Here is a 25,232-nt window from a genome sequence, read left to right on the forward strand (position 1 = left end):
TATAAAAATATCGGAAACGACGTGATGTTATTTTCTGATTTCAAACAAATAACCATTTTTTCAAAAATTTACCTGCAAAGAGTTGGAATCGAGTTGTCCTTTTTGTCGTTTATTGTGTTGAACACGATTGCTAACAAAAGGTTGCATTAAAAAATTGAAAAAGTTACACGTAAAATAATGCCCCGATTACGCCAAATTAAAATGAAAGAGAACGAGCTAGGATGTTGGTAGCAGGAATGACTCATGTGCAGGTTGCAAATCATTTAATGTCTCTAGAATGACTATTGCAAGGCTTAAGACTCGTCGTAGAGATACTCGAACAACAAATGATTGCCCTCGTATTGGCAGGCCACGTGAAACGACGTTTCGTCAAGACAGACACATCCGCATCATGCATCTCCTGAATCATTTGTAAACGCGTCACAAACTGCACGACAAACCCACGGAAGACATAACAACAGAATATATACTCAAACAGTTCGTAACCGATTGCGTCAAGTTGATCCAAGAGCCAGTCGTCCATTAAAGGGACCTATCCTTATGCAGCGTCACAGGATGGCGCGACTTCAATGTACACAGGTACGGATTCCATGGAATAGGCACACATGGAGACAGGTTCTTTTTACAGATTAATCTAAATTCAACATGAAACTTAGCGATGGCAAAGCCAGGGTCTACCAGAGACGCAATGAACGATTTGCTAATGCGTGCTTGCAGGAAACAGATAGGTTTGGTTGTGGTGGAATCATGGTATGGGGCGGAATTACCTCAAAGAACGCACCGAGCTCAAAATCATCGTTGGTAACCTAAATGCAACAAGGTATAGGAACGAAATTCTGGCTCTAGTTGTTCTCCCGTTTCTCCAAAGAAATCGTTTTAAAGCACGTTTTTCAGCAGAACAACGCCCATTGTCACGTGGCACACATTTCGATGACCTTTTTGGAGAATAACCATATTCGTGTGTTGCCTAAACCAGCAATGTCTCCAGATTTATCACTAATTGAACATCTTTGGGACGAACTAGGACGACGTATCAGATATAGCCAAAATCCACCGGAAACGCTAGCCCAGTTCCGAACAGAACTTTTCAGGGAATAAAACAACATCCCTCAAAATTTTAATTGACGTCTTATTGATTCCATTCGACGGAGGTGTCTGGCGGTCATAAATGCAAGAGGTTGTCATACAAGGTATTGACATGTTAACCCGAATTCTGTACTCGTCCTGTTAAATTTGTCCGAAAATGTGCAATATCGTTTTCAATAAAGAAAAATTGTTATTGTTCTCTTCAAAATCATGTAAATAAACTCATCATAGATACCAGGACTAAATTTAGTATATACGCCAGATTGGCCTTTCGTCTACAAAAGACTCATCAGTGACGCTCGAATCCCAAAAAGTTAAAAATGCCAAATAAAGTACGAAGTTGAAGAGCATTGAGAACCAAAATTCCCAAAAGTTTTGGCGAATACAGCTAAGTTAATCTATGCCTGAGGTAGAAAAGCCTTAGTATTTCAAAAAATTCAAAATTTGTAAACAGTTAATTTATAAACATAACCATATCAATGACAATTAATGTCAGCACAATAAGTGCTGACTACTGGGCTTGTGATACCCTCGGGGAAATAAATCTCCACCAACAGTGGCATCGACCCAGTGGTTGTAAATAAACTCATCATAGATACCAGGACTCAATTTAGTCTATACGCCAGAAACGCGTTTCGTCTACAAAAGACCGTCCGGAGGCCAGAGGGTGATCTAACACTGACGTACCAAGTCCGATGGGATAACTATTTTACATCCCAGCTTTTTTAGATTAGACGAAAAAACATTTACAATTCATAATATCTAGTTTAGAACGCCACACAACCATTACAAAATACTTTATATATTACTTTATGATGTATACCCTTTATGACCCCAAACACGATGAGTAGATATCAAACAGTATCAACTTCCCCACTTGCCAATCGGCCCACACTGTATCGCCACTTTATAAAAAAATCGCCCCACTATTGTTTACCAACTCGCCCCCTTTTTGAAAAAGTGTAAAATCAAATTGAACAATCAGTCTGAAAACTCACTTATTAACGAAAAAGGTTAAAACCCTATTGAATAAAGGTATGACAAATCGCCCCACTTAAAGATCTTGCTTCCTTTAAGTATGTCAAACTATTAATAGTTCGTATCCAGTCGTCCTGGTGTAGTGGTATGAGTCGTGGCTTGATATGTTAAGGTCTTGAGTTCTACGTAAATTTTGATAGATAGTCGTTTCCGTAGAATTAATTATAAGTTTTATAGTGGATTTGACATTCCCGCCAAAATGTCACAGAACAAAGGAAATCAGGCATAACAAAACAACTCAAACTAGGGTGATCTAGTAGGGACGATCCGGCTCAGATGACCCCCGTAAGAACAAAGGAGCTGGGATGTAATATAAAAAGATCTTGCTTCCTTTAAGTATGTCAAATTACTATTTGTTCGTATCCAGTCATTCTGGTGTAGTGGTATGTGTTGTGGCTTGATATGCTAAAGGTGTCGAGTTCGAATCTTATCAAATACACTGGATTTTGTCTACGTGAATTTTGATAGATAGTCTTTTCCGTATAATTAATTATAAGTTTTATAGTAGATTTGACAAAAATTAACAGAACAAAGGAAAGCATGCATAACAAAGAAACTTAAACTGGGGTGATCTGGTAAGGGTGATCCGGCTCAGATCACCCCTGTAAGAACAAAGGAGCTGGGATGTAACTAGCCAAACCCAGGCAGGTGCTAAGACTATACAATCATTGTTAACTGCCAAAAAACCTGGAGACTAAAAAGATCAACAAGAAAAACCGCCAAGCGAGACAAACGAACCCATTCAGGGGTGTTTGAGGAAAGTATTGACAACATTGAAATTATGAACATTCACTCAGACTTAAAAGATATTAAAACATCCCTAAAATTTGATTAAGAGTCGTTGGTCAAACAAAGCGACGTAAAAGAACTTGTTTTAGCACATACTTACAACTTTTCACCAATCAAATTGCTTGAATTTGTCTTCTAACTTTCATAGTACATACGTTTTCGTGTACTAAGTAACTACGCATGAATGACCACAAAGGTAAGATTTTATTGTATCGTAATCAAGATATTGAAATACAAATTGCTACTGGCTATTTTGAAAAAAAATGTTGTGTTTCAAATTAAACTAAAGAGTTTGTAATTAGTTTTCAAATTAAGTTTTAAATATCCCACTTTATAATCTTTGGATCACTTTTATACAAATATACCAATAATCTTACTTACACCAGCAACTACAATCTTTTCATTCTGAAGTCAATATCTTACAATGATAATAGTGAGTAGATTTACAAAACTATGTAAATGAGCTACAGCTAGTCAGCCAAAACATATCAATAGACTAATTACAGGATTACTCAAGTTGTAAATATGTGCTAAATTGGATAGTTTATAAAAAGGTATATACTATACAAATAAGAGCTTGGGGCAAAGTATATACCTTTCTATACACTAACCGACACCAAGTATTGTTAGTCAATTATTTAATACACTAAAAGATTCTATCACTGCAGAATTCGATAGTAAGTTAAGAGAAAAAACAGGACAGTTGCAAGACAATGTTGATTCTCTAAACCTGGAAAATCACCTTCTGGAGGAGAAACTAAGGGAGAAAGAAATTAAGATTGAGGAGTTGGATGAAAAGTGGAGGATTGTAATTTAAGAAGTGTGGATGCTTTGAAATCTGCAAATTACAACGTACAATATTCAAGGAAGCACAACATCCGCATTGTGAACTATCTAGAAAAAAACCCCAATGAAAATCTACAAGCTGAATATTTCAACCTTATCAAAAAAGACTTGAAGATTAATTTTGAAAGTCGAAAGTTGTTTGGAACCAAAAAATATTTAGACCATATATTTTGTCCTAATTATAGTCTTCAATGGACAAAGTCAAATTTCAAACTTTTAGGAATAGATTTTTCATTACATTTACAAGCTATGTTAGATATAAATTTCACAAAAGAAATTAAGGAAATGTCATCAATACTCAAGGCTTGGGAGCACAGAAAACTTACGTTACTAGGTACAATTACTTTTATTAAGACTCTGGCTTTACCAAATCTATCCCAGATTAAAATTAAAGAGTTAAATACTCTCTTTTATAACTTTATTTGGGATGGGAAATTAGAACGTATAAAACGCAATACACTAATTGGGGACTTTATGCAGGGAGGTTTCAACATGGTGCATTTGTCATCTCTTAGTACATATCTAAATAAAGGCAACAGTAGTATACCGCTGTTCAAAACTCATAAATCCATGGACAAAAAACAAAATCGAGATAACAAACTAAAACCGAGGGAAACACATTAAATATAAGAGGAGAACAACGACATAACACTAAAATGTAACACACATAGACAAAATCCCACGAGAATAACAAATATAACAAATATAATAAAATTAAGCTGGGTTAGAAGACTTCTTTTGAATTTAGAGGGACATGGCCGACAGTATTACTGTCTGAATTAACCAAATTTGGTGGCGACAGAGTCTTTCTTTACAAAAAGAAAAACTGCAAGAAATTCATGGCTATGTTAAGAATCCTTATTGGAAAGATGTTTTACTTTGCTTACATACTGCAAAGCCTTATACTAAGGCTTGTACAAATGATATAATATCGCTAGATATTTTAAATTGTGTGCCACTTTCAGATTACATTATTTATATGCAATAGAAGGACTTTGGTGTACTGTATATAAAAGACCTTGTAAATGGCCAAAACAAAGACTTCTTTACATTTCAAAAGATTAGACATTTAAGATTCTTAAAAATAACTTTCTAAAATAATACAGTCTAATCTCCAATATTCTAAAATTTATTAAAGATCATTTAAAAGAATACTGTGATTCTCAACAGATTGAAAATGTCAACATCTCTGATGCTTTTTGTACTCAGATTAATAATATTAGGAAATCAAAATTTGTGTATCAAAGTGTTATTGATCATATATTTCAACCTCCCCTTGAAAAATTTCAGAAATGGGAGCAGCTGATAGACTCAGAAATTGAAAATTGGCAAAAATATTTTATGTTACTAAGGAAGTCTTGCAAAGATACCTACTTCAAAATTTTCAATACAAAATAATGCACCAAATAATTCCTACAAACTCTTTTTTGTACAAGATAAAAAAGAAAGATTCTAGTTCATGTAGTTTTTGTTAACTAGATGACGAAACTATTGTACATTTTTTCTATGATTGTCCAATAACATATCAATTTTGGTCATCATTATTACAGCAAATAAGAATGTATAGCCGGGATTTTGCCATCAGTAAAAAGCAGATATTCCTTGGCTTCTATTCAGAAAGCTTATTCATAAATCTTTTATTTATAGTAGCAAAAAATTGTATATATAATGTAAGTTTAAGGAACTTACTCCTAATATTTTTGGTTTTAAAAATAGAATACAACAATATCAGTCATATGAATATTATATTGCAAAGAAAATTAATAATGTTGATGTATAGGAAAAATTTTGGATCCCATTACAATATATATTTCCACTATAGAGTATGATATTAATCTGTGAGAAAAACTTGTATTTTGATTAGATTTTGTTTATACTTTGAAGCATATAATTATAAACAATAATTATGTACATAAGTAAGTAATGTATGTGTGTATGTAAGTAAGAATTGTATGTGTGTATGAGAGACTGAGAGAAAGTGAAAGTGAATGCAAGTAGTTCTCATTTCTTTGTTCTATTTACATCAGTCTTTACATTGGTATTTCCTGATATTATTCATTTATTCATAAATGTTTACCCTTTCCCTTTTTTTTGTATTTCTTAATTACTTTCAGTGTGTTTTAAAGTTTATCTTAGTTATTTAACTTTATTTTATTTAATTTTGTTTATTTTCTTGGGAGGGAGGAAGATTTAAAATTTAATAAAATCAATAAAACATGTATTGCATTAAAAAAGGAAGGGAAGAGAGACGAAAAAGAAAAAAGAAATGAAATTACTCTTGATTTATAATTTTTCTTTGATTCCTTAAAATCCAAAACTAAATAATATCTCATTTATGAAGAATTGTTTATTTTTTGTTGTTTATATTAGACATTTATGTTGAACCATCTTGATATTTGTTAGCATTTAACTTACATGTATTTATACCGCTATATTATATATACTAGGCAAAAAAAGAAACGTTAAATTGGTTTTTAATTTGAAAATATCACATTAGTTTCAAATACTTTCATGATTAAAACTAGAAACCTGAATGATTTATCTATCAAATTTACTCGTTTATAAAAATATCGGAAATGACGTGACGTCATTTTCTGATTTCAAACAAATAACCATTTTTAAAAATTTTTACCTGTATAAAGTTGGAATCGAGTTGTCCTTTTTGTCGTTTATTGTGTCGAACACGATTGCTAACAAAAGGTCGCATTAAAAAATTGAAAAAAGTTACACGTAAAATAATGCCCCGATTACGCCAAATTGAAATGAGAGAGTACGAGCTATTGAGATGTTGGCAGTAGGAATGACTCATGTGCAGGTTGCAAATCATTTAATGTCTCTAAAATGACTATTGCAAGGCTTAAGACTCGTCGTAGAGATACTGGAACAACAAATGATTGCCCCCGTATTGGCAGGCCACTTGAAACAACGTTACGTCAAGACAAACACATCCACATAATTCATCTCCGGAATCGATTTGAAAACGCATACAAACTGCACGACAAACCCACGGAAGACATAACAACAGAATATATACTCAAACAGTTCGTAACCGATTGCGTCAAGTTGATCTAAGAGCTCGTCGTCCATTAAAGGGACCTATCCTTATGCAGCGTCACAGGATGGCGCGACTTCAATGGACACGGGTACGGATTCGATAGAATAGACACACATGGAGACAGGTTCTTTTTATCGATTAATCTAAATTCAACATAAAACTGAGCGACGGCAAAGCCAGGGGCTACCGGAGACGCAATGAACGATTTTCTGATGCGTGCTTGCAGGAAACAGATAGGTTTGGTGGTGGCGGAATCATGGTATGGGGCGGAATTACCTCAAAGAACGCACCGAGCTCAAAATCATCGTTGATAACCTTAATGCAACAGGGACGAAATTCTGGCTCTAGTTGTTCTCCCGTTTCTCCGAAGACATCGTTTTAACCACGTTTTTCAGCAGGACAACGCCCATTGTCACGTGGCACACATTTCGATGACCTTTTTGGAGAATAACCATATTCGTGTGTTCCCTTAACCAGCAATGTCTCCAGATTTATCACTAATTGAACATCTTTGGGTCGAACTTGGACGACGTATCAGAAATAGCCAAAATCCACCGGAAACGCTAGCCTAGCTCCGAACAGCACTTTTCAGGGAATAGAACAAAATCCCTCAAGATTGTATTTGACGTCTTATTGATTCCATGCGACGGAGGTATCTGGCGGTTATAAACGCAAGAGGTGGTCATACAAGGTATTGACATGTTAACCCGAATTCTGTACTTGTCCTGTTAAATTTGTCCGAAAATGTGCAATATTGATTTTAATAAAGAAAACTTGTTATTGTTCTCTTCAAAATCATGTTAATAACTCATCATAGATACAAGAACGAAATTTAGTATATACGCCAGACGCGCGTTTCGTCTACAAAAGACTCATCAGTGCCGCTCGAATCCCAAAAAGTTAAAAATGCCAAATAAAGTACGAAGTTGAAGAGCATTGAGAACCAAAATTCCTAAAAGTTTTGCCGAGTACAGCTAGATTAATTTATGCCTGAAATAGAAAAGCCTTAGTATTTCAAAACATTCAAAAATTTGTAAACAGTTAATTTATAAACATAACCATATCAATGACAATTAATGTCAGCACAAAAAGTGCTGACTACTGGGCTTGTGATACCCTCGGGGAAATACATCTCCACCAACAGTGGCATCGACCCAGTGGTTGTAAATAAACTCATCATAGATACCAGGACTCAATTTAGTCTATACGCCAGACGCGCGTTTCGTCTACAAAAGACTAATCAGTGACGCTCGAATCCCAAAAAGTTAAAAATGCCAAATAAAGTACGAAGTTGAAGAGCATTGAGAACCAAAATTCCTAAAAGTTTTGCCGAATACAGCTAAGTTAATCTATGCCTGAGGTAGAAAAGCCTTAGTATTTCAAAGAAATTGAAAATTTGTAAACAGTAAATTTATAAATATAACCATATAAATGACAATTCATGTCAGCACAAAAAGTGCTGACTACTAGGCTTGTGATACGTATAGGTATACCTTCGGGTAAAAAAATCTCCACCAACAGTGGCATCGACCCAGTGATTGTAAATAAACTCATCATTGATACCAGTACTAAATTTAGTATATACGCCAGACTCGCGTTTCGTCTACAAAAGACTCATCAGTGACGCTCGAATCCCAAAAAGTTGAAAATGCCAAATAAAGTACGAAATTGAAAAGCATTGAGAACCAAAATTCCTAAAAGTTTTGCCGAATACAGCTAGATTAATCTATGCCTGAGGTAGACATGGTAGAAAAGCATTAGCATTTAAAAAAATTCAAAAAATTGTAAACAGTAAATTTAAAGTTATAACCATATCAATGACAATTCATGTCAGCACAAAAAGTGCTGACTACTGGGCTTGTGATACCCTCGGGGAAACAAATCTCCACCAGCAGTGGCATCGACCCAGTGGTTGTAAATAAATCCATCATAGATACCAGGACTAAATTTAGTATATACGCCAGACTCGCGTTTCGTCTATAAAAAATTCATCAGTAAGCTAACTATTCTATTAAAATTTTGTTATCAATTTTTTGTTAAAAAAATTAAATGATCTTATTAGTATGTAACGTTTCTTTTTTTTGCCTAGTATATATATATTTAATGAATATTACTCACAACCACTAACTCCTGCATATATAAATATCATTACTAATGTTAACGAGGCCGGGATAAGGTACCGGTAATCGATGTTTTAAACTAACAAATGAAAGATTTCAATAAAATATATATAAATCTAAAAAAAAAAGAAGAAATAAATAAATAAAAAAAATACATGTTATAGGTAAAGATTCTCATCAAACTATTTTTAAAACATTTGGCGGGCTCAGCATATGATTTGCTTGATAAAATACAGAATATATTCTATGTATTGAATATTGTTCACTCCAATATGGCCAGATCCGACCCGCCGCTGGAGGACTCTGCCTTCACTAATGATTGGAAGACAAACCAAGGATAATCCCAGGAGAAAGGAATCATCTAACAAAGATACACGCGGGACAAGAATGTCACACTTTGTCTTAGATACTAGTACAAGATTTTTATTGGTTGTTATTGGCTTTGAACTATCTATCAATAACTGCAAATAGTCTCAGATTCGAACTGTATGTTTGTGTTGTTGTTAGGGATGTATGAATACAATGTCACGTAAATGTTAAAAGCATGTATCTGATGAGTTGGGCTCTTTTCGACTAATTCATAACCCCGCCATATTCTTAATGTGCATATCCAAAGTCAGTAGCAGCTGGTAGTTTAGTGGTCTTCGTTGGTTCGTGTCTGTGATATTGTTTTTACGTCAAAAGTTTTGTGGTTATTCATCAGTCCTTTTTATGTCGTCCCTAATGCGATAAACAAATGTTCTGTACTACGTACTACGACTTTATGCTGGGAAGATACAACTGGATCATTTGTACATTTATCAATCACATAAATTATTTTTTTAAATTAAATCTAATCCTTTAAGTTAGGGGAGAAATCTGCTTTCAGAATAATTTTTTTTGTAATCTGCTTGACCAGAACATTTCCCCCCATCAAATTGGTACATGTATCCCCCTGGACGTTAAATGATTGTTCCCTAATGGTTGATATCCATGATCAAGGTTAATATTTCGTGTTCAATATAGAAAAAAGTAGATATGGTATGATAGGCAATGAGACAACTCTCCACAAAAGAGCAAATAACACAGAAATTTACAGCTACAGAGTACCATACGGCCTTCAACAATGAGCAATGCACATATCGCATATTCAGCTATAAAAGGCCCCGAAATCTGAAATGTAAAACAATTCAAACGAGAAAAATAAATGTAACACAAGTCCGTATCTCTAATACAATAAGTAATAGGTCAACTGCATTTCCTCATATGGCCACATGACTACTATATGACCTAGAACTTATTTTAATGATTCATTGGGCATAAAATAGAATACTGTTGGTTTCCCCAATCCCGACTGACCCGGAAAAATTGTCGCGTCCAGAATAATTTTATTGCCGATTTAGTGTAGAATTTTTTTTTATCGAAATTCATGTGGTGGTGGCGTGCTCCTATGAAATTGATGAGTCAAATACATAAGACATAATAAGGAGACGCTGTTCTTCTAAGCGCCTTTGTAATCAGCATAGTTGAAAACGCCTTGATGGCGCGACTTGGCTTTCTTCTTCCACGTGGTCTCGGGTCTTTACCATATTCTCTAGATTGTTCAAACATTTAAATGGCAAAACATGGACGCCGTTCTGTCTGTTTCTGTTGCCGTTTATTCAGCTGGAAACTTTAAGAAAGACTTAGTAACAAATGTGTTGCGCAGATGTTCGACGAAGGAAATATTTGAAGACATATGTGAGGACGTAATAGCCGATTTAGAATTGACTGAAGAGCAGGAGGATGCTCTTGACAGAAATCACATCCGTGTATCCATTTCTGAAAAAAGTGGTTCCACAGAAATATTTAGTCTACACTACGGTGATGACACGAAACTGGCACTAGACTTTGATAAAGACTTTAAGTTTTTGAAAATTTGCATTGACATATTGATGGGACCTCTACAGAAACAGAAGCCTCCTCCTTAAATGTTGTCAAAACCTGTGAACAACCTTCCAAAGCGAAAAGAAGAAGCCATTAACAAGTTTACAGGTATGCATAATGAATGAACGCCCCAACATCTATTTCTCGCAGGTAGACTTTTTTAGGATAAGGAGAGTCTCACCCCTTTGTCTGCATTCTTTTTCTTGTTTTCAAACCCTTAACCTAGATTCCCTATTTAATGATTTCCGTATGCCCTTACTTATTTGACCCGAGGCCTGAAAGCAATTGATTTAAATTAATCATTTGGTCCCTAATAAAAGCAGATCACTCCACACTAGTATTGTAAAAGCAGACAGCCCATGAGCCCATGCATACTTCTCTAAGAAGAAGGCTGCCACAATGGTAACTGTTCGAGAATCCAGAGCATTGGTAGCGTGATCGCCTCGAGTGTGGTGTATTCGCTCCCTGTAGGGCAAAGTCACTGAACTAAAGGCTTTAAAATTGGTATTTGCTGCTTTTCCGCAAAGCATGCAGTACTAGAGTTAGATCAAAGACTGGTTTTCCCGGAATCAGAATAATGTGTCAGAGTAGGGCGACACGTCTTCCTGCAGACTGCTATCTAATATGTGTGCGTGCACCTTAAAGATTTGGCTCAGCGTGTCTGACTAGTACAAAGTAGGTTTCTTTCCATGGTCATTTCACACATACACTTCGTGTCCATCGGCTAGATATATCCATTGAATTTATGCTGCCCGTGACAAAACAGCAACATTAAATCACTGAATCAAAATAAAGTTAAAGGGGGGAGTGTAATTGGTCAGCCTGATGTTTATAGTCTTGTATATTTGTATGTTCTGCTGAGGGGGTAGCAATATGATTCACTGTTTTATATGTGGAAGTCCTTCCGTGCATACTCCTGCATCTCAATTGTTCGTAACACTTTTCTAAGAATCTTTAAAGCACATTAATTTGATATTTAGTATTTGTTTTAATTTTTAAGCATGGCCATAGAAATAAAAACGTCTGATAAAAGCACCGTTTTCTTCCAGAAAAAGACCGCTTGTCCAACAGGGTTGTTGACGAATTTGATATAATGCCAGCACATTCTTCCCAAACTCAACATGCTCAATGTCTGAATATACTGTTGGAAAGCATATCAGTGTGATTACAGCCTGTTTATGGTATTTAGATGGATCAACTGCAAAGATTATGGCAAGAAGTGCTCGTCAATAATGTTTGTCATTTGTCCAATTACATATCTATTCCAGACTTAATTCATAGTGTCAGTAAGGATTTACCAGAAGGAACTCCAATACCAAGTGAACGTACAGTTCTGTTTAGCTTTACTCCAAAAAGTGCTCATGCTAAAACTTCAAAACTCTACACCAGCAAAGTTCCTTTGCAGTTTAATGTTCAAACACGCCTGCTGCGGAATGCCCATGTGGATGAGCATTACTGTGCTGCAATGTTTAAATACATGTTGCAGTATGCCACCAAGTTCAGAGATCTGGTGACATTTATCTGTGTAGATGACAAATGTAAAGTTGACTTTGGGGAACCAGGACTAGCTATGTCAACTGGTGTACGGGGAAAAAAGTCATTTTTTCCGACTACTTCTGAACTGTCAGCGTTGGGTCATGACCTGGTGAGCAAAGGTTCCCTAATCCCAACGGTTTGTTTAGAAGTTAACCTTCCTGAAATCAAAATGGCTCCTTCTACAGAGGTAAAGTCAATGTGACATATAAAGACTCAGTATTCGAACCAAGCACCCCACGGAGACACTCTGTAGAAATCAAATATATCCTACAGGAGAAGCCAACTATGCCGGTGTTGATGATATTTCTGATGGCGGCCCTGATTATCGTATAACTTGTCATTTGGTGAAGTTAGCTTTAATTGTACTTAAAAAGTTAGGGGTTGACACATTAATAGCTGGTCACCCTGCCCCAGGTAATTCATGGGCCAATCCAGCAGAACGGATTATGTCCATTTTAAATCTTGCAATCCAGAATATATCTCTGATGAGAGAAGAGTCAACAAGTGCCATGGAACAAGTTTTGCGATCTGCAAATTCAATGAATGACATTCGTACTAAACCAACAAAATACCCAAATCTTAAAGAGGCATGGATGAAGTCTTTGAAACCACTGAAAACAGTTTTAGGGGAAAGAACATCCAGACTGAAACTGAAAGAAGTTCCCTTTACTGTACATAATGCAGCTCCGGATCGTAAAGGTTTCTTTTTCAACCGACCCTAATAGTAAATTGCTAGATGTAAGTCCTAATCAAATGGCAAAATGAAAATATCAAACACTTTAAACGAGTGGATGACAACTGTCATATTCCTGACTTGGTACAGGCATTTTCAAATGTTGAATATGGTGGATTGAACCTTGTTTTATAGTAAGCTAAACCAATCATCTATATGACAGTCAAATACAAATTAATGTAACTTATAAAGAAATTTTAAAATTATCAACGAAAACTTCATCTTCTTAAGGAAAATAAATCCGGGTCAAATAGCCCATTTTGGTCAACTGGTGATCAAAATCAAATTAAAGTAATAGATAAAAAGTCAATAGAAAATTGCGAAATGATATTTGCTTAGCAACAACCTATTAAATTTGGACGATTGGTCACAATGGTAGCTAATGGTTGACTATGTTAAATTCAGTTGGAGGAAACGGAAATAAATAACCAACGTAGATAATATAATATAAATCGTTAGATCTGAAAAACGAAAGCAAAATTACTCATGGGTAAATTATTTAATTCAATATGATTAAAAAGATAATGTTTTATTAATTATTTATCATTATGTATATCACCCTAAACAATTTGTGTACAATGATTTACAAGACAAATTACAGAAAATTAAAATATTTGAATCGAATGGAAAATTAAAATATTTGAATCGAATGGAAAATTAAAATATTTGAATCGAATGGAAAATTAAAATATTTGAATCGAATGGAAATAATGAATACCTAAAACAGAAACATCAGTTTTAACTTGATATGGTAAGAAATAATAAAAATGGATTCATACCTCAGCTTTAAGAAAAATATTAAATCTGATGTTAAAATAGAATGCTATGGTTTTACATGTGATAATCAGAGACATTTCGAAGGCGGTTATTGCGAAATGAAACAACAAAGAAAACTAGATTATGAAAATTATGTTTAATCCGACTTCAAGATATCTAAGATGTTTGAATAATTTGTACGGTGAAGCAAACAGCTACCAAATACTAACACGGAAAAAATATTCGTTGTTGATAATCATGCAGGAACTAGAAATTGATTTCGTCGGTTTTTTGTTCACTTCTAACGAACAATACACTTCGTTTCGGGAGGTGTTATCTTCTTGTAGGAATTAAACAAGGATCTCTGATACAATATACGAAGTACAGCAATGGTCACTAAATGCAATACATATATTTTTAATTGTGATGATCGGTTTTAAAACTCAAGCATATAAGTCACATATTACCTGCTATACAAAGTTAAACACACCCCGTTTTGTGTTTTATAAAATTTAAATGACTTATATGTGTTGCAATAATTTGAAATTGATTGTTTTAGGCGTCAATAGGTTAGGTGTTGCAAAATAATGGATAAAGTGTCGCCAAAATACAATTACCCAAAAGTGTTTTTTATTCTCTCATTATCTTAATATTTTCTAATAAGTAAATACCCGCTTGTAGAGAATAAAAGGAAACCTTTTTTTTAAATGGATTTTTTTTCCGACACATTGATCCTTCATATTTTGAATTTATGAAGAAAAAAATTAGATAAAAAACAGAATATATACAACTTTCGTTGGTTAAAAGTCAACAATGCATAATGATGTCAAATAGAAAAAAGTAAAAACACAAAAATACTGAACTCCGAGGAAAATTCAAAAAGGAAAATCAAAAATCAAAAGGCAAAATCAAAAGTCCAAACACATCAAACGAATGGATAACAACTGTCATATTCCTGACTTGGTACAGGCATTTTCTAATGTAGAAAACATCTTTTGGAAGTCGTTCGAAAACAAAGATTAAGATATTGTCTGCATGATGTCTAAAATCATTAGAGAAACAGATTCCACCATTAAATATCGTGTACTATGATACATATCCACTCGCGACAGTTAAAGCTGTCTCGAATGGTTAAAATATCATTAATTTCACTACAAAAAACGCAATGATAAAGTCTCAATTTGACAACGGAAAAATAAACGCAATAAATATTTTATTATATATCCGATATAAATATTAAAAATCTTCTCAAAGTGATGGTGCATCTTGAAAATTGACATAATGCCCCCCCCCCCCCCCCCTCCCCCACTTTTTCTTGTTATCAAACCTAATTGCCATTTAAAGAGTTAGAAAATAATAAAAGTATCATTTATTTCTTTATTGGTATCAGTTATAGTCGTCTTTATATTCGTGACTGACTCCACTACTAAATGATGTGACTTGATCTTGCAAAAATGAAGGAAAACACTCGATTCAAATCACGCGTACGTATAATTGTAATATGTTTTTAACTATTTACAATTAGTGAAGATATGATTAATGCTTGACTCAATACGTTCAAAACAGTAAATGATTAAAAAACGTTACGTTAAGACAAGCAGGTAACTTTTGAGTATCAGTTACAAACATTAATAAAAAATAATTAAAAGGTAAGGGAATTTACCGATAGAAAAATTCATGTTTAACGAAAGAAGGCTATAGAAAGATTTTTAAATACCAACAAAGTACGTCACTTGGTAATGTGTATTTACCCCATTCAATATATTTGTATAGTATAAAATATCAGATTGTACATGTACACTGAAACTGGTTCAGGGTCTCTTTAAGGGTATGTACTACTAAATAAAACCAACAACTGAAAGAAACAAATTATTTTGAAAAAAATCTTGTTGCATTCATCAAATTAAGTTGTCCTTTCAATTCTAGTGATAAAGAAGGATGTGTATCGTACAATGTTGCATACTAAATGACTAAATGCAGTAACATATAAACCCTCAATATCTCCCTCTGTCATAAGAAAGAACGCCATTTTAAGCACTTTATATTTATAAAACTCAACAGATGAAGTTCATATCATCCTATGCCATATGATAATTGATTTGATCGGACCTTAAAATTTGAAAAGTGCAATACTTCAGAAATGGTACGTTAATTATTCTTATTATTCTTTTTGTTACAAACGAAAGAAGGAACAAAAACATTTAAAATATAACAACATCATTCATTCCGAAGCTACCTTGTTTTACAAAGCCTGAAATAACAGTAAACAAAATATTCTAGTCAAAACTAAGTAAGCTAGGTGACAAAAGATAACATAAAACATTTTAACTAAAATCTCATAGAGGTTTCGACCGTAGAAAACACAATTGGAAATCAAATAGGACACACAGCTGTCAATAACAGTCCATTTATTTTTAAGCTGAATTTGTTTTTAACGTTTGCAGAAAATAAATGAAGGGATAAGGAGAAAAAAATTAAAGAAACATTAAAAAGAGAGATTAAACTGTAGAAAAATAAATCTCCCTGAAAAAAATCGCATAATATTGTTTATTTCTGACAAGAAAGAGGTAAACAAAAAAACAACCGATGGACATTCAAACTCATAAGTCGAAAATAAACTGACATCGCAAAGGCTAGAAAAGAAAATGACAGACAAACAACACATTCCCCATTTCCATTCTCAATTTTAAACAAATAGACAGACATTAGTATACAAAACATAACATAGAAAATTAAAGACCCGAACCTCATCAAAAACTGTATGTTACTACTGAGAAATGGAAAGACGGAAGTTGAACAGTTTAAATCATCAACAGCAACACGAATCCCACCCAAAACTGGAGTACCAGGTGCTCCGGAAAGGAAAATAGATCCTGCTCAACATATGTTCCCCATCGTGTGACCTCGATGTTAAAATAATTTGTACGATGAAGAAAACAGCTAGCAAATACCAACACGAAGGATGTGATTGGAGGAACAACAGCTGATCAATAAAGAGATCACACTCTTCGTTGATAAACATGAATTAACTAGAAATCGACTTCTGGCAGTTTGTGTCACGTATGATGAATACCACACTGTTAATTAGTAGTTGACCTATCGTCCGTCTGTCAGATCTTTAAGAAAGGGCGTCTAAGATAGATTGTCACAAATTATATCGAATCCATTCTGTTAAAATGTACATGTATTTGAATGCAATATCTAGATTTTTAGGTGTGATGATTGATTTTAAAACTCCTGCACATAAATCACATATGATCTGTTGTACAAATTTATACACACCGCATATTTTGTCCGATAAAGTTCAAATAACTTATACCGTTAAATTTGCTGTTTTTAAAGATTAGTTTGTTGCTTTAATTTAAAATTGATTGTATATGGCGTAAATAGGTTAGGCCGCAATATAATCGATAAAGTGTCGCAAAAATGCCTAAAGGTGTTATTTTCTTCATTAATTTGTTATTGTGTTAGAAACTTACCTGTTTAGTGAGACAAAAAGTATATATTCAGACTTCCGTTGGTTAAAAAAAGTAAAACTACTTTGACAAACTCGAAAGGAAATACCGTTGGGTGTAAGTCAAAGTGTCAGCTACTTTAACACACTTAACTCCTAAATGACAGCTAGAGGACAGTATACTTGTTATGAGCATGACCATTTGATTCAAGGCTAGCCCCTGCGTACACCTCTCACCTAAAATATAACGATGATCTGTTTACGTTGCGGATGGCATTGCATAAACAATTAGAAAATACATTTGTAAAATGATAAAAATATGAAAATCATGAAAAAATCGAATGCCGTTTTCTTTAATTTGTTAAATAGATGTATTGTTATTCATGCTACTATTCAAAATTAAATGGTTCTTTTTGTCATTTTATTGGGATATAAAATGTTGACTAAAGCACAATTTGTATGAGGCACAGAATAATGAACGCTTTTACAACCCTATATAATGCATAAATGAAGGAAAAAACTTGATTCAAATCACGTATAATTGTAATATTTTCCACATTAAACTGTACTGTTTACAATTGGTGAAGATATGATTAATGCTTGACTCAATACGCAGTAAACAGTAAATGATTTTAAGACAATCAGGTGGTAAGTAACTCTGGACGATCAGTTACAAATATTAATAAGAAATAGTTGATAGGTTAGGGAATTCACCGATAGAAAAATTCATGCATAACAAAAGAATGCTATATATGACATTATTTAGATATATTTTAAAATATTATTTGTCGATTTAACAATTGTGTAATTATTGTAAGACATCATATTTTTTTTTCATCATTGCTATTTTGAAATGTTTGTTTTTACTTTTCCCATTCATATTTGCTCTCTTGTCGTTCATTGTAACATTATGATGTATCTGTCTGTTAGCTTTCCGAAAATCGAATTAGTCTATTTTCATCTTATTTTTATACGCCCGCAAAATTGATCTCCAAAACATTGTTCTTTCTGTATAACGTTTTTTTTATCATTAGTTGAACTTCGATAAGAGTTTACTAATAAAATAAAATGTCGGCAAAACTTTTAATTACCTTCCGCAATTTTCTGTAGACCAGAGTCTTAGTACAATCAATTACAAGCTCTATATTGTTTTCATTAATCCAGTATGGTATAACAATAACAATACAGCTGTAAAAAGGTGTATACATGCACAGATGGAGAAATGGAAGACAATATATAAGATGTTGTGACATATATTAAGGCTGTGTTACTACAAACAACATGGAAAAAGAACCGTCAACTTCAGGTGGTGAAAAGCGTTCATTTCCAAAGGAACTCCTAGATAAAATGGATGAGACAGATGCAAAACTACCACGAGAAGAAGGTATCTATATCGTATTCAATAATTATAAAATGGCATTATCACAATATTTTTTTCGGTCTCATAATGGTATGACGTACTATTCGTCATCGTCTGAAGACATTTTTTTCACAGACAACTTATGAGTATCGGCATCAGTCCCAAACCATGGGCGTGAAGGGAGAGACTACTTCCTTTATAGAAGGTGATGGGATGTGAAGCTGAAATAGGTCGTATTTTCCAGTTTGAAAACTTATTTATTGGTGGGGAAATTTTTCAGATGTATATGATAAAAAGTAAAATCACAAAAATACTGAACTCTGAGGAAAATCAAATCGGAAAGTTCCTAATCACTTGGCAAAATCTAATATATCAAAAACAAATTGACAACAACTGTCATATTTCTGATTTGGTACAGGCACATCCAAATGTAGAAAATGGTGGATTAAAACTGGTTTTATAGCGCTAAACCTCTTACTTTGTACGATAGTCTCATCAAATTATGTTATATTTACAATGATGCGTGAACTAAACAGACATGGTAAATAAAATAGTCAAAATATTGATTTTCAGGGTTATTGAACTTATTCTTCCAATAGTTTTGGAAATAGGGAACAAAAACGGCCAAAAAGGGGAGAAAAAGCATTTTTTTTTCATGTTTCAAGACAATAAGTTGTGTAAAAGTATATAGATTCCACTAGGTTTTATATCTCAAAATAAAGTTTAGGATCGATGAGGGGGTTATAGCCCTAACCGCTTAGCTAAATGGGAACAAATACTATATAGATAAAAGGAGATGTGGTATGATTGCCAACGAGAAAAATCTCCACAAGAGACCAAAATAACACAGAAATTAACAACTTTAGGTCATCGTTACACCTAAACATTTTGAATATTTATACGATGTTACATGTATTATTATTGTCGCCTTTAATTTTTCCGTATATATTGTTCATTCGTTTTATCCGGTACACTTCCGTTAGGTGTCCGTTTTATGCGGTATTCGTCCATTGGATGTACGTTCGTGCTATCCGGTAAGGTGTGACCGAGGCTTAAGGCGAACGGACGCCTGACGGATGAAAAAAAAGAAGTTGTCCGTTGACAAAATTGTTATCCGTTTGGAGTCCGTTGATGCACTGACCGAATAAAACGGACGTGTAACGAATGCATAACGGACATACACCGGAAATGCAACGTACGAGAAACGGAAACGTACCGGACAGAAAGGATATCGAACGTACAGCCAACGGACGAGTACCGCATAAAACGAGACCCAATAGAAGCGTACCGGATAAAACGGATGAACAAGATATACGGAAAAATTAAAGACTACAATAATAATAATTTAGGGATCAACTTATTTTTTTTTACATTTCCAGCGCTTGACTTTACATCTCCATCGCTAGACTTTATATTTCCAGCGCTTGACTTCTCATCTCCAGCGCTAGACTTTATATCTCCAGCGCTTGACTTTACATCTTCAGCGCTGGACTTTACATCTCCAGCGCTTGATTTTACATATCTAGCGCCAGACTTTACATCTCCAGCGCTTGATTTTACATCTTCAGCGCTAGACTTTACATCTTCAGCGCTTGATTTTACATCTCCATCGCGTGACTTTACATCTCTTGCGCTAAACTTTGCATATCTCCAGCGCTAGATTTTACACATCTCTAGCGCTAGACCTTACATCTCCCGCGCTAGACTTTACATATTCAGCGCTTGACTTTACATCTCCAGCGCTTGATCTCCAGCGCTAGACTTTACATGTCTAGCGCTAGACTTTACATCTCCAACGCTAGACTTTACACATCTTCAGCGCAGGATATTTAAAAGACACTTTATAATCTGTGTGAGACCAACAGGGCTCCGTAGCTTTCTGCATTTGTCTGATGATAAAAATTATATTCTAATTCCTTTTTTCAGCAACACCAGCAATTTTTAATGAGAATCAAAAAAGATACCTGGTTGTTGGAGTATGTCTTCAAAGCGTTATATCACCAGCACTGAGGAAATATGTTGTTCCAATTTTAACTTCACTTTATGAAGAGTTAACTCTCAGAGAGAAGATTGATACGCAAACATTTTCAACACATTACCAACCAACGTATACCTTCTTGAATTACGAAAATATCAACAATAACAAAGCAATGCATGGTTATCAAAAAACAACGTACGACTACACAATCAAGAGTGTTGTTGATTTGTCCAAGCTATTTCTACAGATACACATGACACATTATACAGGCTTCGACGAAACTTGCGACTTATCTGCCTTGTTGGGATTAGTCATCAACATTGATGGCCAGTTCCCTACAGCAGTAATGTCATATGCTGAAAACGTACGTGTAGTATCTATAAAATCTAATATCACACCGTATATGACCTCCTCTAAAAAAAGGAATAGATCATGATTTGATTGCTTACATGTTTTTTTTCTAGTGTTTAATATTCCGATGATATTCATTTGTACAACCAATATTCTAAAATTCTAGGTCGTTTTTTTGTAACAATTTGTCGACAGTACCTTTATTTTCATAGATATATAAAACATTTTGTAAAATGTTTATTGGTTGTTCCGTATGATGTGTCTTTGTCCAAACTATCTAAGGATATTTTTACAACGTCTTAGATTGTGGGTTGTAATTTAGTCGTCAGATATTTTAACTACCGAACGTGACTTATTCCAAATTTTGTGACTTTTTGGTGAGTGTGAACTCGCATTGCTATAAGACGTGTCATGGTACCTTTCTATCCCAAATTCATGTATTAAGTTTTGACGTTATATTTCTTATTCTCATCGGATTTTCTCAAATGTCTTAAAGTTTGTAGTTGTAAATCTTATTCCTTTTCTATTGTATTCAGATGTTATAGTAAAGATAATTAATCATCCAGTTCATTTATCAGATTGGATCAACGAAATTTATACGATACATTGGGTTTACAATTTGAAAAGATTTTTTTTTTAAATTAGGAGAGAATCTTATTTTACTGAGTAATGTAAAACATTAAAAGATTGTCGTATGGTTATACCAAATTACAACACAGATCAGATTAAACATGTTAAATGCACAATTTGGAACTGGAACATTAATCATAAAAAAATCATCATTTGTAAAACTGAGAAATATTCAATTAGTAACAACATAATAAGGTGCTTGAAATGCTGTAGTATGGGCTAAAAGAAATCTGAAATAAAATGTATATGAAGATAAAATTATATCATAATTATAAGCTGGTAAAGTTGTCAAATGTTTAATCTCTCAATGATTATTCAATTTTGCATTTATTTGTGAATAAATGGGATGACCGGTCACTGTAATGTCCTGTTATTGAGATTACAAAGAAATTTATTATCATAGACTTTAAATACAAGTTATACATGTAATATGATTTTTTTTATATCAGGTACGAGATGTATGGAATGAATGGGCTCATTGTGATCCCACTATTTGGGACGCTGTAAAGTATTCCGATTCATTCAAGCTGATGACGAACCTTGTCAAGAAACTCCGTCTGTGTTCAACTGAGGAAAGTCAAACCTTACTAGAAATAGAAAAATTGGAAATAGATGGTAAGGAACTTATAATTTTAGGGTTTTGATGGAGTCTGCCAAGTTTCCTCGTGGGGAATAATACATACACAACTTCACCCTTCACTCATAGATATCATTATAAATCCATTATGATCGTATTTGCAAGCAAAATATTAAAGAGAAAATTTGTATTAAAATCAGGGGTGTGATTAGAATAAAGGGATGAAAAGAACATGAAAACTTATATAAGGGATATGGTAACAATACTGTTGTCAGGTCATTACAATTTGTATAGTTTGGCTTAAATATTGACTCACTGATAGAGTCTTTGCATTGGGATTAAACACATTTATTTAAAACCAGTTGTTGTCATGACACGGGTTATGTCACTCTCATATACTTTATGATGATATGATAATAAACCCCTAACGTGAGGGATTGTGCCTGATATTCATATGATGAAGACATTATCTTTCAATCAGTTAAATTGAGGTCTGAAGCTGGCATGTCATTTAACTGCTAGTATTGCCAATGTTATTTCAACTGATCGGGCGTAGCTTACGTTTTAATTTGCATAAGGACAGTCTATTCGAAGATGTGTGAAAAGTGTGATAGCCGTTATAATTATCATTGTTTTCTAATTACCTGTCAGTGTCACCAAACGAATTTACAATGACTATAACCACGGGTAGTAAAATCATCATATCGATGGTCATTTAGTACAGTGATTTTGTCATAGTTTGGTTAAGTTAGACATGGTTGTGTTAAGAGTTTTAATTGACAATCAATGACACAATATAAACATTCGTATTTTTCGCTAAATGAACCTCTGAATATAAATTCAAGCTGGTAAGAATCTTTGTTTATTGTTAATATTTTAGTACATTAATTTTTTTATCATATAGTTATAATTTGACACAGAATACAGCTTGCGTATTTCAAAATTTATAAGTTGTTGTTCGTTTCTAATGCAAAAAGTGGTTATGTTTTTACTGTCTGTTAGATCCCATGTTCTGTTATTGTATCAATCTGCTGTGAATTATTAAAAAAAAACAAAAAAACATTTGCACATAATTTAAGATTACAGAAAATTCGATGTCATGGTTTGGTTCGCTAGTGTCATGGTTAATTTCAAGTTCGACATAGTTCAGTTATGAGATTCCTGTCGTGAATGATGGAAATGTTATGATCAAAATAAACAGACTTTATGTACAACTATTAAGATACTGTTTAAGAATATTTTCGCTGATAATAGTTTTCGAGTTTAACCCATTCTATCCTATTCTAAGTCAATATTTTGTCGCTATTTTCTAATGCTGTTGTTTTGTTCCAAGACGAGTAGATCTGTGTTTTAATGTTTTAAAAGGAGGCTCGAGGGTATAACAATTTCGGAAAAAAAATTAAAAAAATTATTTATTACCTTTATTAGTTTTTACTCTATCATATGGTACAAACAACATTAAACAAAAATCAATTTGCGATGGCTCCTGATGACTTCAAAAGTGTATATACCGTTAAAATTCAAATTACATCCCTTTGGTGCAAAAATGAAATTGTTTTACATTAAACATGTTAAAAGTGAAATTGTTTTGCATTAAAAGTGAAATATTTTTTTAACTCATCGGTGACCTATATTTTTTATTATTATTTCCAAAAAAGCTGTCCAAAAACTAAACTTTATTAAACTTTGAGCGATTTCTGTAATTCAGTTCTTTTTTATTTCGAAATTGCTTTTTTTTCTCTTACATGTCTTATTAGTTCAACAGGAAAAGAAGTAGCTTTACAAAAATGTATGCTTCTTTCGAAGGCAGATTGTGAGTGTAAATGAACGATGACACATCTTCTTTTTTGTTATTAAGTATAAGATAAAGTTCATTTGTGGACAAATATAGCAAAACCCTATATTAAAATAAAATTTTGATTTAGACCCGCGAGCCACCTTAAAGATGATCTTTTACTCGCAATAATTCACTAAAATAAGTCATCTACAGTAAAAATAAGATATTATCATTATAACTAACATAATTATAGAACAAGCACATATATAGAGACCACTAAAGCAATAAATTAATGAATTTCAACAATAGCAACTTTTTTTAAATATTGGGGTACGCAGAATACACTATGACATAAGAAAACACATAGTAATATACAATAAGTAAAAACAGTATGATTTCCGATGAGACAACTATCCACCCTAGAGCAAATACCTTTTAGCAAGTGACTTAAGCATGTCTTCACTATCGAACATCTCTTATTCAGGTACGACTGAACTTAAATGTTTGAAATATAAACCTTATAGTTGTCGAAAGGATAAGAAGGATAAGACAGAGGAGGTGGGCTACATCAATGCTTAGTCATGAAAGATATGTATTATAAATATCGCTCAGTTTGATTTTCCGCTTATCTTGTTCATCCTTTTTATCCAGTACGCTTCCATTAGGTGTCCGTTTTATGCGATACTCGTCCGTTGAATGTACATTTGACGTCCGTTCTGTCCAGTACGTTTCCGTGTCTCGTACACTGCATATTCTGTAAGTGTTCGTTAGTCATTCATTGCCCGTCCGTTTTATTTGGTCAGTTTACCAACGGATACTAATTTTGTCAACGGAAAACTTATTTTCATCAGTTCGGCGTACGTTAGAGCAATCCGGTAAAGTATGACCGCAGCTTGAGATAGTAGAATAATAATATTTCGGTACTAATTTTCAAATCAGTCCAAACAATTGTTGATATCAACCTATGATTCAACTTACAAACAATTATCTCTTCGTAATTTTACGGACGCCATCACGAGTTGGTTGACCGTTATGGAATAACCGTTTCACAAATGATATCGGATATGTTCCTTACGTCGTAACTACAATCCCCTTCCCTTTCATAAATGTGACCTACCGAGTTAGACTATTTACTGAATTTGTTATCTCATAAGCACAGGATAGGTGCCACATGTGGAGCAGAACCTGCTTACCCTTCCGTAGCTCCTGATATCACCCCTAATTTTTGGTGTGGTTTGTGT

General features: G+C 33.7%; 1 protein-coding gene across 1 annotated transcript in view; it reads left to right on the forward strand.

Annotated features, from left to right (window-relative positions):
* The first annotated feature begins 15,896 nt into the window (after nucleotides 1-15,896).
* Nucleotides 15,897-25,232, forward strand: part of LOC143076667 (uncharacterized) — a 40,829-nt gene continuing 31,493 nt past the window's right edge. Inside the window, exons 1-4 of the mRNA XM_076252506.1 lie at nucleotides 15,897-16,007; nucleotides 18,483-18,702; nucleotides 20,605-21,020; nucleotides 22,087-22,252. Of these exons, the coding sequence (XP_076108621.1) occupies nucleotides 18,600-18,702; nucleotides 20,605-21,020; nucleotides 22,087-22,252 (685 nt within the window). The 5' untranslated portion in view covers nucleotides 15,897-16,007; nucleotides 18,483-18,599. The remainder of the gene's footprint in view (nucleotides 16,008-18,482; nucleotides 18,703-20,604; nucleotides 21,021-22,086; nucleotides 22,253-25,232) is intronic.

The sequence above is a fragment of the Mytilus galloprovincialis genome, chromosome 5 (assembly GCF_965363235.1).
Source record: "Mytilus galloprovincialis chromosome 5, xbMytGall1.hap1.1, whole genome shotgun sequence".
Classification (NCBI taxonomy): domain Eukaryota; kingdom Metazoa; phylum Mollusca; class Bivalvia; order Mytilida; family Mytilidae; genus Mytilus; species Mytilus galloprovincialis.